The sequence below is a fragment of the Phyllobates terribilis genome, unplaced genomic scaffold, assembly GCF_046119375.1.
Source record: "Phyllobates terribilis strain yellow unplaced genomic scaffold, ASM4611937v1 Scaffold_6__1_contigs__length_29720123, whole genome shotgun sequence".
NCBI classification, from domain to species: Eukaryota; Metazoa; Chordata; class Amphibia; order Anura; family Dendrobatidae; genus Phyllobates; species Phyllobates terribilis.
The window spans coordinates 12,903,916-12,923,247 of record NW_027362766.1 but is presented as its reverse complement, the minus strand read 5'-3'; the positions used below and the strand labels follow the sequence as shown (position 1 = coordinate 12,923,247).

General features: G+C 48.5%; 1 protein-coding gene and 1 long non-coding RNA gene across 3 annotated transcripts; both read left to right on the top strand.

Moving 5' to 3' along the window:
* Positions 1 to 254: 254 nt before the first annotated feature.
* LOC141152638 (uncharacterized) lies at positions 255 to 3,368 on the top strand. The gene is made up of 2 exons (XR_012247134.1): positions 255 to 390; positions 3,267 to 3,368. It is a non-coding gene; the product is annotated as an uncharacterized lncRNA (long non-coding RNA).
* Positions 3,369 to 9,579: 6,211 nt separating this feature from the next.
* LOC141152749 (uncharacterized) lies at positions 9,580 to 14,644 on the top strand. 2 transcript variants are annotated; one of them, XM_073637391.1, is made up of 5 exons: positions 9,580 to 9,885; positions 12,258 to 12,416; positions 13,310 to 13,474; positions 14,081 to 14,239; positions 14,410 to 14,644. In XM_073637391.1, exons 1-5 carry the CDS (start codon positions 9,883 to 9,885, stop codon positions 14,572 to 14,574), a joined length of 651 nt encoding a protein of 216 aa, XP_073493492.1. In that variant the 5' UTR covers positions 9,580 to 9,882; the 3' UTR covers positions 14,575 to 14,644. The 2 variants fall into 2 exon arrangements, with proteins under 2 accessions (XP_073493492.1, XP_073493491.1); XM_073637390.1 differs by lacking the exon at positions 9,580 to 9,885 and adding an exon at positions 12,122 to 12,157.
* Positions 14,645 to 19,332: the final 4,688 nt, after the last annotated feature.

The window sequence follows — 19,332 nt, the reverse complement described above, 5'->3', positions numbered from 1 at the left end:
TTATCACCGGGGCTGGGGGGGCAGGGAAGGATGTGAAGAACACATCTGCAAAGAACACTGGGCGCACTGTTGTGACAGGGGGGCAGTGTGCCCCAGCGCCCAAAAAGGACACTAAGACCCCAAAGTCTGTGGGTGCAGGGCGGGCAGAGGTGCCGAGAAAACAGTCTGGCCAGAACAAGGACCAAAATGCTGCAGTAGGGGGGCGGGGCGCTCCAGCAGACGACCTGCAGAAAGCCAGCAGCAACCAAAGGAAAACGGGTGTGGTGCTGCAGGGAAAGGAGTCTCTGGGAGTGCTCCCCTCCCCCGGCCCAGCAGGTGTGAGTGCAGAGACACCAGAAACAAGGGAGGAAGGAATGGAGGTGACTGTGGAAGGTGCAGAGAACAGCAGAGGTAATGGGGTGACAAGTAAAGGGAATGGAAGTAGTGGTGCAATGAATGATGGGAGTAATGGTGGAGCAGATGGTGAGAGTAATGGTGGAGCAGATGATGAGAGTAGTAGGAATGGTGGAATTAGTGGTACAGTGAATGATGATGCAGCAAATGGTGGGGGTAGTGGTGCAGTGAATGATGATGTAGCAAATGGTGGGGGTAGTGGTGGAATGAATGCTGGGAGTTGTGGGAATGGTGGGAGTTGTGGTGTAGCAAATGTTGGGGGTAGTGGTGTAATGAATGGTGGGAGTAATGGTCCTGCGAATGGTGCGAGTAGTAGTGGAGTGAACGATGGGAGTATTGGTCCTGCGAATGGTGTGAATAGTACTGGAGTGAATGGTGGGAGCAGCACTGGTGTTGGTGGGGGGGAAGTAGGCGCTGGTCCCGCTGCCCCCCCAGCATTGGCGGGGGCTTCAGCCCAAAGCTATTCAGGAGCTGTTAGTGCTGGGGGTAGTAGTGCGCCCTCGTCTGGTGGCCCTGGGGATGGTGACTTGCAACAGCAGCTCCTGGACGCCCTGAGCAGAGGGGAGAGCTCCATCACTGTAGAGGGGAGGGAGGTTGATCTGTCTTTCTGGATAGAGAGACATGGTCTTTCAGCCTTCCGAGATAGAGGGGCAGAGACTGTCTGGTCTCTGCCGACAACGGGGCAGAGGAATAACCGTAGGAACGTGGTCCGTCTCCAGTGGGTAAGCAAGGATGCCTGTCCTGATAGGTCGAAGGTGGTTGAGCTCCTGCTGGGGATGGGCTTTGCGGCATATGACATCTTTGCCTTGATCCATCCCTACGGGACCTCCTACTTCGATGTCAGCTTCGTGAGACCGGAGGGCCTTGAGCTTTTCTGGTCTCGCCATGAGCTGGCTCGGAGTCGCCCCGAATGGCATGGTCTCTTTCCCCTGGCAATAACCCGCCAAGATTCAGTCAGGAAAGTGACCGTTTTGACTAGTAACGAGTCGCTTTCCTGTATGGACATTACCACCTGGGTGAGTCGATATGGAGAGGTCACCAATATTCCCGAAAAGAATCTGGATGACCATGGTATCTGGTCAGGGGCCTGGACCTTCATGGTGAGATTGAAGGTTTCGGGAAACACTGTTACCCATATCCCCTCCTCAACCTTTTTGGGGAGGGATAGGATCTTGATTTTCTACCGGGGGCAGCCTAAGGTCTGTCACAGGTGCGGTAGTCCCACACACTTCAGTGCGCAGTGTACCACCCAGAAATGCGCACTGTGTGGGGACCTCGGTCATCTTGCTGCTGCCTGTCGCAGGATTAGGTGTAACTTGTGTGGTGACCTCGGTCACCCGTTCAGTCGCTGTCCGCGTTCCTTCGCCAATGCGGTCCTGAAAGCGGCGAGTGCGGGACAGGCGAAAGCTGGAACTAATCTTGCCGGTGAAGGGACCAGTAGGGGCGGGGGAGGCAGGGAACCGGTGAGGAGCAAGCTGCCGCCATCCACCATCAGGCGGCAGGAGAAGCGCCGTGGGGACAGGGGGCAGGGAGTAATGTCCCTAAACTCTGACCCAGGTACTTCACTTGCAGCTGAGGATCCTAAAGACAGTGAATTGAGCAAGGAAGTCAAGAGACTTGAAAGGGAAGAGCGAGAGGACGCCACGTCTTCCCAGGAACCCTCTTCTGGTGACAGTCTAGATGAGGGAGAGGGGGAGTGGTCACAGAAAAAGAAAAAGGGTAACAGAAAAACGGCAAGAGGTAGGAGGGGGACCAGGTCTCGAGCTGCCTCTTTGGAGTGCGACCCCTCTGACTCTCTGGCCGTGATCCAAGCGCCATTGGAGGGTTCAGCCGCCCCCCTTCTGGTGGATCTCTCCAACCGGTTCGGGGCTCTCCAGGACCTCCCTCTGGAGGGAGGAAGTGGGGACCCGGGGCCGGAGGTTGCGGACAAGGTGGTTGGGGCTCAGGAGATGGCTGAGTCTTCCTCTCGGGGGGCAAATACAAAGCCCTCTGGGGGGACGACTAACCCAGGACCACCAGAAGAGGGCAAGAATGTATGTAAGGAGAGAATGGACGACTCTGTTTGTCTTAAGCGCACTAAAAACCCGTCATTATCGGAGGAAGAGGTTGGGACTGTCAGTGGTGGGAAGAAAAAGGCTATCTAATTCAATCAATCATGATGGCGGCACCCACCCCGTTGACGCTGGCAACTATTAATGTTTGCAGCATAAAGTCAGATGCGGCAAGGTACACGGCCTTTCATTTTCTCGGCCAACTTGACGCCGACATTTTGTTTTTGCAGGAGACCAGGTTGACCGATATATCAACCTTGCATAAAGCAAGGCGGGAGTGGAGGCATGGGCCCTCCTACTGGTCTCTTGCGGCCGAGCCGTATAGCGGGGTGGCGGTCCTTTTTAAGACCGCAGCGGTTGAATGCAGATGAGTGATCGAATTAGAAATGGGGAGATGCTTGATCCTAGATGTCTCCATGGGGGGACAAGAGCTTCGGCTCATTAACATCTATGGTTCCCAGTCCAAGGGGGACCGCAAATGTCTCTTCCTGAAGATCAAACCTTTTTTATTTTCGAGTCGGCAGGTGGTCTTCGGAGGGGATTTCAACAATGTCACGAGATCCTGTGATAGAGGAGGTTCCGGAGACCGGCTGGCTTATGACTGCGTCGCGTTAAACAGGATAGTGAGTGAGGCTCGCCTGGTGGATGTCCACATCCGGCACAACCCGGGCGACACGGGATTCACCTTTTTTAGAGGTAGTCAGTGCAGGTCTAGGCTAGACAGGTTTTATTTGAAGGAGGAGGCCGTCTCTTCACCGTTGTCGGTTGTGGAGGTGGAGTTCTCCGATCACTGTTTGATTATGTTTTCTCTGAACGTTACAGAGACTCCTCGGATGGGAAGAGGCTATTGGAAGCTGAATTCGTCACTCCTTGAGGAAGAAGCTGTGAGACGGTCTTTTGAGGAATTCTTTCAGAGCCAGGTACCATTGCTGGGCCTAAGTAACACTAAGTCAGAGTGGTGGGAGATGTTCAAACATCGGATTTGGACTGGGTTAAGACCTTGTATGCAGGGGCTGAGATTTTCCCTCTGGTGAATGGGTGGATTGGACGACCTTTCGGGGTAGGATCCGGTGTCTGTCAGGGCTGTCCTCTTAGCCCTTTGCTTTACGCGTTTGCGATCGATCCTTTCCTCAGAAGGATCGATTGTGGACCGTTGGCGGGGGTGCGGATGGGCGGGGCGGCGCCGGAGGCTATCCTGAGGGTGGTGGCCTACGCCGACGATGTCACCGTCTTTGTTTCTTCGCAAGAGGAGGCAGTGGTGGTGATGTCAGAAGTGGAACGCTACTCGGAGGCATCCGGGTCCAAGGTCAACCAGGATAAGTGTGAGAGTCTCTGGCTGGGAGGCGGAGATCCCGGGTTTGATCTTCCGGACACCCTCCCCGAACCCCAAGAACATGCCAAAGTCCTGGGCATCGAATTCGGCCAGGGTGATTACCCCACGAAAAACTGGGAAGGCAGAATCAAAGGTGTCACCCAAAGAGTGGACCAATGGAGGGGTTGGTCTTTGACCCTGAGGGAAAGGGTTGGCCTGTGCAAAGCTTTCCTGCTCCCCTTGCTAATCTACCTGGGCAGCGTCTGTGTCTTGCCAGAGCCTCTCTGGACACGGGTCTACAGTCTGTTCTTCCAGATGTTATGGGGGAACAGACTGGACCTAGTCAAGCGGGAGGTCACTTACCGCACGAGGAGACTAGGGGGTTTGAATATGGTGAACCCCGTGGTGTTCCTAGTGAACACCTTCTTGAAAGTGAACGTGGCAAACCTCTGGAAAGAGAGGGCTCCTCCGTGGGTATTCTCCTGCAAGGGATGGTTTCAGCCTTTCTTCCAGGAATGGGAGACAGGGGGAAGATTGAAGGATCTTCGCACACCACACGGGCATCTCCCGGCTTATGTTACCCCGGTTCTGAAAATGATCTGCCGGTGGGGTCTGGGAATATGGGAGGTGAGGTCCCTCCCGAGGAAACTCCTCGATATGAGGGTCTTGCTTTCTCATTTTCAGAGTCCATTGGCCCTCAAAGACTGCCCAAGTCGGGATCTGGAGGTTGGGTTGAGTTTGTTAAATTCTAGCAGGATCCCCGAGAAGTACTGGGACTTGACTTGGCGCTGCTTCCATGGTAAGCTGTATGTGAGGGACAATTTGAAGTTCAGGAGCTCCGAGGACAGGAATTGCCCCCGTGAGGCTTGTGCTAACGTGCTGGAAAGCATGGAGCACTTCCTGCTTCATTGTCCCTTTAATACAGAGGTGTACAACAGGGTGGGGGCTTCCGTTGGTTGGCCGCGGCTGGCTACTCTGTCCTATGCCGGGTGGGCCTATGGAGCGTTCGGAGACCTTGGGAGAAGGGACCGAGACACTTTATTCATAGTCAGTGCAGTGGTGAGGTATTTCACGTGGAACGCACGAGTTTTAGTCTCGACGCAGAGTAAAATCCTCCATGTAGATGAAGTCTGTAGGAACATCCTAGGTGACCTGGTGAAGGTACGTTCTCTGGAGTATGAAGGACTGGGTGCCCGGAGGGCGGCCCGTCTCTGGAGGGGCTTTTCCTTCAGGGTACCTTAGTCCGGTAGTACTCCTATATCCTGGTGGTGGGCTGATATCTTTCCACCCTAGATTTTTGTTTTGTATTTCTGTCTCCTGAATAGAAGGTTTGCCGGCATCGAACTTGAGCCTTGGATGGTGAGTGTGTAGGTTGTGTTCTGTATATATTGTATATAATGTATAATAGGGGTTTTAGTTAGGTTGGGTGGGGGATTTGGGGGATTTCTTCATCAGCGGTGATAAGAGGACTGATCTAGCCTGGTCCAGGCCCCGCCTGGGGAAAAACTTTGGGGCCTGATCCTAGCTCGGAGTAATCCTGAACTTTGTGGCCAGAGCTAGATCAGGGGTGGTGGGATAGTTAGTGTAGGGCTGTGTTTTATATATATATATTAAAAATTACAAAAAAAATATAAAATATTAAAAAAAAAAAAAAAAAAAAATTGTCCATGTCACTATTGTATATATTGTTATTTTTGTTTTTCTGTTGTGTGAATGAGGTGCGGTAAGGGGGTGACTAAGGTCAGGCAATGGGACCAGTAGGTTAGTGTTAGTTCCCGGTTGTATATACGTTATATTAGGTTTAGTGTTTTATTGTATATAATCTTGTATATAGGACGGTGTTTTATGTGTATATAGGACGGTGTGAGCGTTGTGTGGGATTGTATATAGTAGTATGAATGAAGCTGGGCCGGGGGTTTTATAGGTTTTATAATATTTATTTCCTGTATATATATATATATTCCTGCGGTGATTTATTTTGTTTCTATTTTCTGTGATTTGTCGTCTTGTTTTGTTCTTATGTTCGGTGTCCTGTAATGTATTATTGTTCTGTCATGTACTGTATATACAGGAGGAGTGGTACTGTGCAGTGTATATATACAGGACAGGAGGAGTGGTACTGTGCAGTGTATATATACAGGAGGAGTGGTACTGTGCAGTGTATATATACAGGGCAGGAGGAGTGGTACTGTGCGGTGTATATATACAGGAGGAGTGGTACTGTGCAGTGTATATATACAGGACAGGAGGAGTGGTACTGTGCAGTGTATATACAGGAGGAGTGGTACTGTGCAGTGTATATATACAGGAGGAGTGGTACTGTGCGGTGTATATATACAGGAGGAGTGGTACTGTGCAGTGTATATATACAGGACAGGAGAAGTGGTACTGTGCAGTGTATATATACAGGACAGGAGGAGTGGTACTGTGCAGTGTATATATACAGGACAGGAGGAGTGGTGCTGTGCAGTGTATATATACAGGACAGGAGGAGTGGTACTGTGCAGTGTATATATACAGGACAGGAGGAGTGGTACTGTGCAGTGTATTTATACAGGACAGGAGGAGTGGTGCTGTGCAGTGTATATATATATACAGGACAGGAGGAGCGGTACTGTGCAGTGTATTTATACACGACAGGAGGAGTGGTACTGTGCAGTGTATTTATACAGGACAGGAGGAGTGGTACTGTGCAGTGTATATATACAGGAGGAGTGGTACTGTGCAGTGTATATATACAGGACAGGAGGAGTGGTACTGTGCAGTGTATATATACAGGACAGGAGGAGTGGTACTGTGCAGTGTATATATACAGGAGGAGTGGTACTGTACAGTGTATATATACAGGACAGGAGGAGTGGTACTGTGCAGTGTATATATACAGGACAGGAGGAGTGGTACTGTGCAGTGTATATACACAGGACAGGAGGAGTGGTACTGTGCAGTGTATATATACAGGACAGGAGGAGTGGTACTGTGCAGTGTATACAGGGCAGGAGAAGTGGTACTGTGCAGTGTATTTATACAGGACAGGAGGAGTGGTACTGTGCAGTGTATATATTCAGGACAGGAGGAGTGGTACTGTGCAGTGTATATATACAGGAAAGGAGGAGTGGTACTGTGCAGTGTATATATACAGGACAGGAGGAGTGGTACTGTGCAGTGTATATATACAGGAGGAGTGGTACTGTGCAGTGTATATATACAGGACAGGAGGAGTGGTACTGTGCAGTGTATATATATACAGGACAGGAGGAGCGGTACTGTGCAGTGTATTTATACACGACAGGAGGAGTGGTACTGTGCAGTGTATTTATACAGGACAGGAGGAGTGGTACTGTGCAGTGTATATATACAGGACAGGAGGAGTGGTACTGTGCAGTGTATATATACAGGACAGGAGGAGTGGTACTGTGCAGTGTATATATACAGGACAGGAGGAGTGGTACTGTGCAGTGTATATATACAGGACAGGAGGAGTGGTACTGTGCAGTGTATATATACAGGACAGGAGGAGTGGTACTGTGCAGTGTATATATACAGGACAGGAGGAGTGGTACTGTGCAGTGTATATATACAGGAGGAGTGGTACTGTGCAGTGTATATATACGGGAGGAGTGGTGCTGTGCAGTGTATATATACAGGACAGGAGGAGTGGTACTGTACAGTGTATATATGCAGGACAGGAGGAGTGGTACTGTGCAGTGTATATATACAGGACAGGAGGAGTGGTACTGTGCAGTGTATATATACAGGACAGGAGGAGTGGTACTGTGCAGTGTATATATACAGGACAGGAGGAGTCGTACTGTGCAGTGTATATATACAGGACAGGAGGAGTGGTACTGTACAGTGTATATATACAGGACAGGAGGAGTGGTACTGTGCAGTGTATATATACAGGACAGGAGGAGTGGTACTGTACAGTGTATATATACAGGACAGGAGGAGTGGTACTGTGCAGTGTATATATACAGGACAGGAGGAGTGGTACTGTGCAGTGTATATATACAGGACAGGAGGAGTGGTACTGTGCAGTGTATATATACAGGACAGGAGGAGTGGTACTGTGCAGTGTATATATACAGGAGGAGTGGTACTGTGCAGTGTATATATACAGGACAGGAGGAGTGGTACTGTGCAGTGTATATATACAGGACAGGAGGAGTGGTACTGTGCAGTGTATATATACAGGGCAGGAGGAGTGGTACTGTGCAGTGTATATATACAGGAGGAGTGGTACTGTGCAGTGTATATATACAGGGCAGGAGGAGTGGTACTGTGCAGTGTATATATACAGGACAGGAGGAGTGGTACTGTGCAGTGTATATATACAGGACAGGAGGAGTGGTACTGTGCAGTGTATATATACAGGACAGGAGGAGTGGTACTGTGCGGTGTATATATACAGGACAGGAGGAGTGGTACTGTGCAGTGTATATATACAGGAGGAGTGGTACTGTGCAGTGTATATATACAGGACAGGAGGAGTGGTACTGTGCAGTGTATATATACAGGACAGGAGGAGTGGTACTGTGCAGCAGCGCTCCTCCATATGGCCAAGATACGTCTTAACAATGAAAATGTTATATCTAAACCGTTTTGCTCAGCAACAAGTACTTACAAAAAAATGAAAGTTTTTACTGCATAAATTGGCCAATTCATGTGTGCCCATCAACCACGGCAAGGTAACCTCCCCCTGATGGGTAACTGCTCTGCCTAACATGCCACTTTTGGGTTACAAGCCTACAACTAAATGGACAAACATGTCTTCTTCTGGGGCTAAAAACACCTCCATTTAAAGGGCCAGCAGCGCTGTTCATACATCACCTGCTGGTTAATGGGAGGGTATATACACCACGCACATATACATGACAGCAGCGGTACTGTGCACATGTGAGCAGACATTACTGTATTATATACGGCTCTCTAGGCGGTATTTTACAAGTTGGTGTTCTCTCTCTGAGAAGTTACAGAACCGGTCCTCCCGCTCCTCTGATCCTCGGGTCATTGATGAAGGTGCAGCCTGTATGAACAGCCACATTTCTGACATATTGGACAGTCTGAGGTTCAGGAGCTGATGCCATCTATCTATCTATGTATATATATATATCTATCTTAGACCTGTGCACATGGCTGATCCCTTGCAAAAGTAGCAAAAAAGTGGCAAAAAAAAAGTCACACATTTTTGAGAAAAAAAATTTCAACAAAATTTTCCAAGTTTTTGATGCCAGAAAATTGTCTGAAAAACCTTGAACTCATCTGTGTGAAGGAACACTGCCACCTAGAGGCCAAATGAATGTAAAGAATAGCATAGAAAACTAATGATGCAAAACTGTGAAGAAAAAAAAAAAAAGAGAGAATACAGTGAAAATTGGGCAGAGCGCGATCTGGGAGCTGAACTGTCAGGATTTGTATGGCCTAAGGTGATGAGATTCCTCGTAGACGGGCAGGATCTTGTGTCCCAGAAGATAAGCCTTCTGTTAGGACTTCATGTTTTACACTCCCTTCCTCACATACTGAATGTAGTCGAATTGCAGCCACGCCCAATTGTCACTTAATAAAGTGAACCAAAACCATTGATTCTATAAATGCGGCTTGTGTTTTCTTGGTTTTGTGATTTTTTTTTTGCTTGCTGTCAACTGTAGCAAACCCTCAGCTGTGAGAAATATTACAATAAAGTCCTGCAAGCAGTGGTCTTATGAATGGTGAGGAAGTGAATCACAAAGTTGCAGTCTGATTACTCATCAGTTCAGGCATTTTTCCTCCAGGGGGAGAGAGGAATGTAGAAATTGGGCAGGGTGTTGGCCAGTGGCCTATGGGTGCGGCTTTCAGCTCACAGAGTCTGTGTTTCCCTGAGTTCTGTGAGACGATCTCCTCCACAGCAGCAGCACAGGGGTCTCTGCTGTGTGACGTGTTCCTCCACAGCAGCATCACAGGGGTCTCTGCTGTGTGACGTGTTCCTCCACAGCAGCATCACAGGGGTCTCTGCTGTGTGACGTGTTCCTCCACAGCAGCATCACAGGGGTCTCTGCTGTGTGACGTGTTCCTCCACAGCAGCATCACAGGGGTCTCTGCTGTGTGACGTGTTCCTCCACAGCAGCATCACAGGGGTCTCTGTTCACCATGGTGAGTGTACGGCTTCACAGCGGGGAAATGTTTTAGGAATATCGAGTTAACCTCTTCTTGGGTAGTCCTGGCTGGTTTTGTGTTGTGGAGCTGTACCTTTAATACTCTGCAGCAAACATTCGGGGTATTTGAGGACCAAATGGGATCTCTGCGAAAGTATGGTGTTGTTCTGTGGTTTACAACCTGCGCTGTTGCAAAACTACAACTCCCAGCAAGTCCCGACAGCCTCAAAATATCATCTTTTGTTTTTAGTGATCTCATTTATGACGTTGTAAATGGATTATGTGCAGTGTGATGTCATATGAATCCTGTGATGTCATCACACTGTCTCGTTCAGGGGTCCTTCCGTCCCCTCTGATCTCAGCTGCTGTTATCTGTCATGGCTTTATAATCTCTGCTCTTATCTGTCTTTTGTAATGGGGGCAGGGGTGTGACTTATAACGGTCACTATGGATTAATAACGCCAGTAGCGCTGTGGGGTGGGGCCGCTGATAACCTCTGGGTCACGTCTTTATTACTGAAGATAACATTTATTTGGGTCAAGTTATAAACAGTTTACTTACAATAATGGACTATTGCTGGGGATCGTACAAGGGAATGAAATTTATTGTCCCCTGTTATCAGCCATGTTTGATGTCGGTAGTGCCCACTATGAAGAAGAAGGAGAATCCGTTTGTTGCAATATTCTAATCTCTGGGTTACTGGTCCTTTAACACCTGGGACTGTTTAGAACTATTTCCTTTTATTTTATTTTCAAATAAATATTTACTGGTCGTCATAACGACACTTCCTGTGACTAATCCTTTGTGATCGCTCAAAACCGATCAGCAGAGATCAAGTCATTTCTGTGTCACAGTAAAGTTACTGATCTGTGAACTGTTCCAACAGTGGGCTAAGTGCCATAATAATAATGGTGGTGGTTCATTTCTGGCGATGGAGATGATCCTAAGCCGGGACCATCTCAATAATCATATGGGACTCTTCTTGAGATCTAGTAAGGGTTTAGTCATCAGGTTCATCACCCAAGTACTATCACACCACCGCAGTCCCCAGGCTTCTCCACCTGTAGGGTTATCTGGGCTGAAGCCTCAGCTAAAACCAGGACACAATATTAGTCTTTTCCCTGGGAGGACCTTCTGATGGGGGGGGGGGACACCTGGGGTTGTATCTTCAGGTTAAAAGGCAGGAGTGGAGTGGGTTTGTCCAGTTTGTGATTTCTTTTTATGGCGACATTGGAGAACGCTGTTTTTTTAGAAGGAGACTTTGCCCATCCATGAGTCTGCTCACCAAACTGGGTGAAATCCTGAGGAGTAGACGAGCCTTGGGTAGGGCACAATACTCTTATGGGACTCTTTTAGAGACCTAGTGAGATTGTGGTTATCATGTTCATCCCTCCAATCTTTACCCATTACTGTGAGTTATCTTGGTTGGAACCTCGGTGGAAGTCTCGCAGGCCTCCTGGAGTTAGATAGCTGTCATTGGGATGGGGAACGTCTGAGGCCACATATTCAGGCTTGTGCAGTTTAGGGGAGCTTCTACGTCGAGCCAAGGCAAAGTCTCCTGTTAAAAAACAGAGTGCTCCGACCCCCTGGCTTTGACCCTCCATGAGTCTGCTCTCTTCACCTGGGTGAAAGCCTCATGTGCAGAAGATCCCCTGTTGGGTACAATACTTTGATGGGACTCCTCTTAAGATCTAGTGAGGGTAATGGTCATCAGGTTCATCACCCTAACCCTATCACACCACTGCAACCCCAAGACTAATCGACATTTAGAGTTATCTGAGCTGAAGGCTTGATCTTGGGGGAACTTCCTGGAGTGAAATATTGGTCACTGGCCTTGCTAGGACCTTCTAGTTGAATGATTAGGAAACGTCTAGGGTCACATTTTTAGGATTCTTTAAAGCTGTAGTGAACATTTTTCAGCTTGTGCAGGCCTGATCTAGTGAGCCTGGCTAAGAGAGGGTCAGAGCACACCGTTTTTTTAGAAAGAGACTTTGCCAGTCCATGTGTGTGGCTGGGCATGTGTCTGCATGTCCCAGGTAGTCTCGACATTCCAGTGATTTATGGACCATCACTATGGGAGACAGCGGGGTGTAGCCACCGCCCCATGGAACATGTACAAGATCAAACGGAAATAGTTTCCTCTAAAGACCAGCTCCACCTGAAAGTGAAATTTCCAGTTTCAAGAGGTCGAGCAGCAAAATAACCACTGCTGCAACCAACGTGCAAACTTTCATTCTAGGAGCAGGGTCATGGATATAGAGGGTGCACAGGTAGTGGTCAAACATTGGTCTTGGGTAGATGTGTCCTTGGGCTATTCAACTCCATGATAAAGGGCAAAAAAAAACCTCCTGAAATCTGTTCCACTCTTAGGCACAAAACAGGCAGAATCCTCCAACCGAGATGGAGCGATCCATGGAGAAGATCATCACCATCTTCCAGAGATACGCCGGTAAGGAGGGGAGCGCAGCCTCCATGAGCTACAAAGAGTTTGAGAACTTCATGAACAGCGAGCTGTCCTCCTTCATAAAAGTAAGTTACCCTTGAGTCCCATCCATTTAATTTAACCAGTGATTGTACATTACAACTGAGATCGTCATGGGTGAGCCTATACCTTGGGAGAACCTCTATGCCTGTGCGGAATCAGGAAATACCTGCACCAGATACTGAGCCTGGTGCTGCCCTTGGCAGGTGTGTAGCTGCTATTCCTTAGTACTAGTCCCAATCATCCCCGTAATCTAGAATCCTCTTGTCCCCATTAATTCCTGTAGTTTGTGTAACTGAAGGCCCCATCACACTTAGCGACGCTGCAATGATCCCGACAACGATATGACCTGTCAGGGATCGTTGCTGCGTCGCTATGTGGTCGCTGGTGGGCTGTCAGACAGGCAGGCTCACCAACAATCAGGGGAGCAGCGACATCGTGGAAAGAATATTTCCACGATGTCCTGCTCCTGGTTACCAGCCTGCTGAAGCAGGAGCAGGCTGGTAACCATGGTAAACATCAGGTCACTAGGGGCACACACGCGCACCTAGTAACCCGCTGTTTATCATGGTAACCACTCTGCTACGGTGAGCGGGAGGTTACCGCTCACTTTAGCAGGCTCGTAACCATGATAAACAGCGGGTTACTAGGTGCGTGTGTGCCCCTAGTAACCCGATGTTTACCATGGTGAGGTCGCTGGTGCGTCACCAAAACCGTGACACAGCAGCGATCTCGCTAGCGATCTCGCTATGTGAGACGGGGGCTTGAGACAGGAAGCAGTGGCCATTATCAGCCATATCAGAACGACTTGGTCAATTATTTAGTCACCACCTCTAGTGTTAAACATCAAGACACTTCACTAAAAGTCCACATAATAGCCCACAAGATCAAGTAGGAAGCGAGAGTGAGCTGTTCTTCACGTAACTTTCTGTTCCATTAGGGCCAGAAGGACCCAAACATCCTGCAGAAGATGATGAAATCAGTAGACGGCTCGGCTGACGGAAGAAAGGACCAAGAATTGGATTTCCAGGAGTTCCTCAACCTCATCGGGGGGATGATGGTGGCTTGTAATGATGCCTTGGCCAAGTGCCCTCCAGAAAAGAAGGTACAAAGCACAATGTTGGCGCCACCCATATCCAGACTTCGCTCAATAACATCTGTATATTTGTATATGGGCCAAAGTTGCATTCATTAGTAAATGGTTATCTTGGCCTGATGAGTCTGGTACTCGCTCTGAGAAAATCCAAAACCATGTCCGGATTGTGATGTAGTCCTTTTTGAAAGTTAAAACTCAACCCGATGACAGCACTTCAGTGTCCATCCTCACCCACCTAGTGTGACTGACAGCTTCTTATTGTCCCTCCTAAGCTGTCGCATCTCCGCCTGTGTACCCTGATTGACATTCCCTAAGCGTTCCTGCTCAATGGCTCCTCGCTGTTCCGGTCTTCTCGTCTCCCCAGTGTCCCTCTGTCCCACCTAACCTGATTGACCACTAAATCTTGTCCTTACTCTCCTGCTGAAATACTACTAGTCTAGTTTGACTGATGCTCCTCCCTGCTGCTGAATCATTGTCCACCTAGTCCTATCGTAAGTCCACCAGTCTCGTCAGGTCTAAGATCTATGTAATAATGTGTGCAGCTTGTATTGTGAAATCTGGTGACTGGTCCAATTTACGTTTTTTTTTTTTTGTTTTTTTTTTTCTTCTTCCCAGAATCCAGTTTCTGCCACCAAACCATCAGAGATGGAGTCCACCATGGAAACAATCATCCGCGTCTTCCAACACTACGCCGGCAAAAAAGGAGACAAGAATCAGATGAATTACACAGAGTTCGAGGCTTTCATGAACACTGAGCTGAAATCCTTCATACAGGTAAGTGTAAGGGAGGTTCCAGCAGCACAGAGCATGTCAGGATTGGCTTGGGCTAACATTGCAGGGGTAGTGTGATCGGGGCAGTGTCATAGTGTGACGTCAGGGTGACCCCAGTCTTGGCGCACCTTTTCTCTATGACCCCATTGTCTTTCTTCCCCTTTCACCTTCAGAACCAGAAGGACCCGGACATTGTCCGTAAGTTGATGAAGTCGGTGGATGGAGCAGTGGACTGTAAGCAGGATGGAGAGATAAATTTCCAGGAGTTCATGAACCTGATCGGAGGGATGATGGTGGCTTGCCATGAAGCTCTGTTGAGACACCTGAAGCGGGTGTGAGGGGCTCAGGGGCCCCCCAATTTATTGTCTATTTTGTCTCTTTTGTTGTAATAAAATGATAAAATCTTCACCATGAGTCTTGTCCGGTCCGGAGGCGTCTGAGGGCAAATGCCACTACATCGACGACCTCTTTCCCCAGCAGAGTCTTACCTAACCAAATAAAAAATGGGCAGGGATTAGGGAAACCAAGCCCAAAAGTTGGCTCTCCTGGGGTGTCCCATTTCGGCCTATTAAAATCCTGGTTTGGAACATCGGGTACTGTTACTTGTGAAATGGGTACGGTCTCCTACCGTCTTCCTCGCCATGCACCTCATAGACACTGTAACCACAAAACGTCCAGACTCCAGTACAGGACTCGCCTTTATGCCACCTCAGACTAGTATGTGTCTCCATAAGGGACTACTGTGTATGTCACATGACACAAAACTATATCCACATGCCACTTATCAGACCTACTCCAACAAAATGGAGGAATCCAACAAAATGGAGGAATTAGAATTAATTTTGTTGGAAAATAATTATGACATGGTGGGGATATCTGAGACCTGGCTGGACGAGAGCCATGACTGGGCAGTTAATTTACAGGGCTATAGTCTGTTCAGAAATGACCGTACAAACAAGCGAGGAGGGGGGGTGTTTATATGTAAAATCATCCTTAAAACCCATGTGAGAATATATGTGAATCTAATGGAAATAAGTCCCTTTGGGTGGAGATAAGGGGAGGGGGAAAAATAATAAATTACTGATAGGGGTTTGTTATAAGTCTCCAAAAATAATGGAAGTAGTGGAGAATATCCTCATAAAGCAAATAGATGAAGCAGCGATTCAAGGGGAAGTCATTATTATGGGAGACTTCAACTACCCTGAAATACATTGGGGAACAGAAACATGTAGTTCGAGCAAAGGTAATAGGTTACTGACAACTATGAGAGACAATTACCTTTCACAACTGGTTCAGGACCCAACAAGAAGGGGGGCACTGCTAGACCTAATATTAACCAATAGGCCAGACCGCATATCAAATATACGAGTTGGGGGTCACTTGGGTAATAGTGATCACAAAATAATAAGTTTTCATGTATCCTTTAATAAGATGTATAGTAGAGGGGTTACACGGACACTAAACTTCAGGAAGGCAAATTTCCAATGGTTGAGAGATGATCTTAGTACAATAAACTGGGACGATATCCTGAGACATAAAGCTACACAAAGCAAATGGGAGACATTTATTAGCATCCTGAATAGGACCTGTGCACAATATATACCCTATGGGAATAAACATACTAGAAATAGGAGGAAACCACTATGGCTAAATAGAGCTGTAAGGGGCGCAATAAGTGACAAAAAGAAAGCATTTAGAGAACTAAAGCAAGTAGGTAGTGATGAGGCATTAAATAAATATAGAAAATTACATAAATTCTGTAAAAACCAAATCAAGGCAGCAAAGATTGAGACAGAGAGACTCATTGCCAGAGAAAGTGAAAATAATCCCAAAATATTCTTTAACTACATAAATAGTAAGAAACTAAAAAATGATAGTGTTGGCCCCCTTAAAAATAGTCTGGGTGGATGAAGATGAGGAAAAAGCTAATATGATAAATGATTTTTTTTTCAACAGTATTTACACAAGAAAATCGCATGACAGAAAACATGATTAGTAGTGATGAGCGAATGTGCTCGCCACTACTCGGTGCTCGCTGAGTATTTCCGGGTTGCTCGGGCGGGAACTCGACGAGCGTTTGGCGCTCTTTAGAGAGCCAATGAACATGCAGGGATTGCCTGCCACTCACTGTAATGCCGTAGCCATGTTGGTTGTGGGCATTACAGTGATTGGCTGGCCGCACAGCGTTATCAGGTCTATATCAGACCTGGTGCCGCCATGCTCGTCACAGTCACTCCAGATCAGACAGTGTAGGGAGAGGTGCTGCTGAGCTAGGGAGAGATATGATCGTATATTAGGTAGTGTAGGGAGAAAAACCGTACATTACACATATCCATCTTAACAAACAGTCCTTTTGAGGACTAATCTATCTGCAGAGATATCAGGCAGGCAGGGTGTATAGGCAGGCAGTGTATAGAGCAGACTGCAGTGCATATAGCACAAGAGGCTCCATTCCAGTTCTGCCTTCTGCTGCTGTTAGATATTTATATACAAAGGCCCAGGTCTCAGGGGCCAGGAATACTTTTCTTTGGATCTTAATCCTCATTATTTGCTTAAAAAGCAATCCAGAGAACACCGTTTTTCTGTGCCATTTGCTTGTTGGCACTGCAGAATACAGCCAGGTCCTTTCCATATTACAGCGCTAAAAGTCCAGCTATTTAAAACTGTGTTTTCTCCGTCACACGGATCACATATACGTTGTCAGAAAATACTGCCATTTCTGGCCTCCATTAAAAATTTCCTTTAGTGTGTCAGCGAAGCAATTCACACCAGTTTGCTGTTCAAACTACTTACCTACAGGCCAGGTATTTAAAACTCTGTTTTCTCCGTCACACGGATCACATATAAGTTCACTCCAAACTCAGTCATTTGTAGTGAGCGTGGAAGATACTGTCCTCCATTTAAAATGGGCAAGGCACGTAGCAAGGGACGGGAAACTGGACGTGATGGTAATGGTGCATGCAGAGGCCAAGGACAAGCCGAAATTGTGCCACAACAAACACCCACATCTTCTCGCCTGACCTTGCTGTCCCAATTTCTAGGGGACCGCAGCACACCACTATTGAACCCAGAGCAGTGTCAAAATGTTTTCGGTTGGATAGCGGATAATGCTTCCAGTCACTTAGCCACCACCACCACCACCCTGTCTTCCACACAGTCAAGTCTCAGTAGCCGTGAGTCTGGACCGCATATTCCTCACCCTGATCCTTCTTCCTCCCACCAGGCCGAGTACCTAGAGACAACTGATCCCACACTTGGACACTCCGAAGAGCTGTTCACTTTTCCATTTATAGATTCTGGCCTCTCGCCCGGTCCACTTGAAGCGGGGCAAGAGGAGATCGCATGTAGCAATGCCCAAATATTTGAGCAGCCACGGTCACACGAAGGCGACGGTGGGAAAGTGTCACAAGAGGTGGACGATGATGAGACAAAATTGCTAGAAAGTCAGGAGGAGGACCAGGGTGCGGAAGTGGAAGACAAGGTGGTGGATGATATAGTAACTGACCCAACCTGGCAGGAGGACATGCAAAGTGAGGACAGCAGCACACAGGTGGTGGGAGGCAGAGCACCCCAACAGGCAGGACGAAGCAGTGTGGTGGCCCTAGACAGAAGGCAGGCGACCGTTCCCCGTAACACCAACACGAAGGAAGTTGCCAGTACAACTGTTAGGTCTTCCTGAGTCTGGTTGTTTTTTAAAGACTCTGCCAATAACCCCAAAAAGGCAATTTGCAACACCTGCCAGGCCAGCATCAGCAGGGGTAGCAAAACGACCAGCCTGACCACCACCAGCATGATCAGGCACATGGCAGCAAAGCACCCGACTTTGTGGGCCGAACCCCAGGGTCCAGGAACAGTGTCTGCGGGTGGCACCATTGCTTCTTCCGCTGTTGTGCATGCAAGCCAATCCCCTGTCCATGGTGCCTGCGAAGATGCCTCCTGCCCTGCACCTGTTGTTGCACACTCTCAAGTAGCAGCATCAAAAAGCACGTCCACGTCCTTGTCCCAGGGCAGCGTTCAGTAGTCCATACCCCAGTCCTTGGAACGCAAGCGCAAATATGCAGCCAACACCCCACAGGCTACACTACTAAATTCTCACATTTCACGACTGCTTGCGCTCGAAATGTTGCCTTTTAGGCTCGTGGAGACGGAAGCATTCCGCAACCTGATGCCGGCGGCCGTCCCTCGGTACTCGGTCCCCAGCCGCCACTATTTCTCCCGGTGTGCCATCCCCACATTACACAAGCACGTGTCCCAAAACATTAGCCGTGCTCTCAACAACGCAGTTACTGGTAAAGTCCACCTAACCACGGACACGTGGACAAGTGCTTGTAGGCAGGGATGGTACATCTCGCTGATGGCACACTGGGTTAACATAGTGGAAGCCGGGACAGAGTCAGACCATAGGATGGAACACGTCCTCCCGACACCAAGGATTGCGGGCCCTAGGTCAATCAGGGTTGCCCCCACGGTCTACAGCTCCTGCACCTCATCCTCCTCAGCCTCCTCCTCCTCTTCAGCCTCCATCTCCGAAATGACCACATGCGTCACAAGCTGGAAGCTCTGCAGCAATGCCTCGGCCAAGCGGCAACAGGCTGTGCTGAAGCTAATATGCTTAGGTGAAAAACCACACAATCCTGAAGAGTTGTGGACAGCTCTGAAAGAGCAGGCAGATCTGTGGCTCACACCACTGAACCTACAACCAGGCATGGTCGAGTGTGACAATGGCCGGAACCTGGTGGCGGCTCTGAGGCGAGGCGAGCTCACACACGTACCATGCCTGGCCCATGTGCTTAACCTTGTGGTTCAGCGGTTTCTCAAATCCTACCCGGAGCTGCCGGATCTGCTTGTTAAAGTATGCCGCCTGTGTGCCCATTTTAGAAAGTCAGCTACAGCTTCCGCCGCCCTTGCAGTGTTTCAGCAGTGTTTTCAGCTTCACAGACTGGTGTGTGATGTCCTCACGCGCTGGAGCTCTACACTGCAGATGTTGGGAAGTATTTGTGAGCAGAAGAGGGCCGTTGTTGAGTCCCAGCATCAACAAGGCCGTTGGTAATCAGTTCAGACTCCACACATAAGACCTCAGGAGTGGACATGGATGT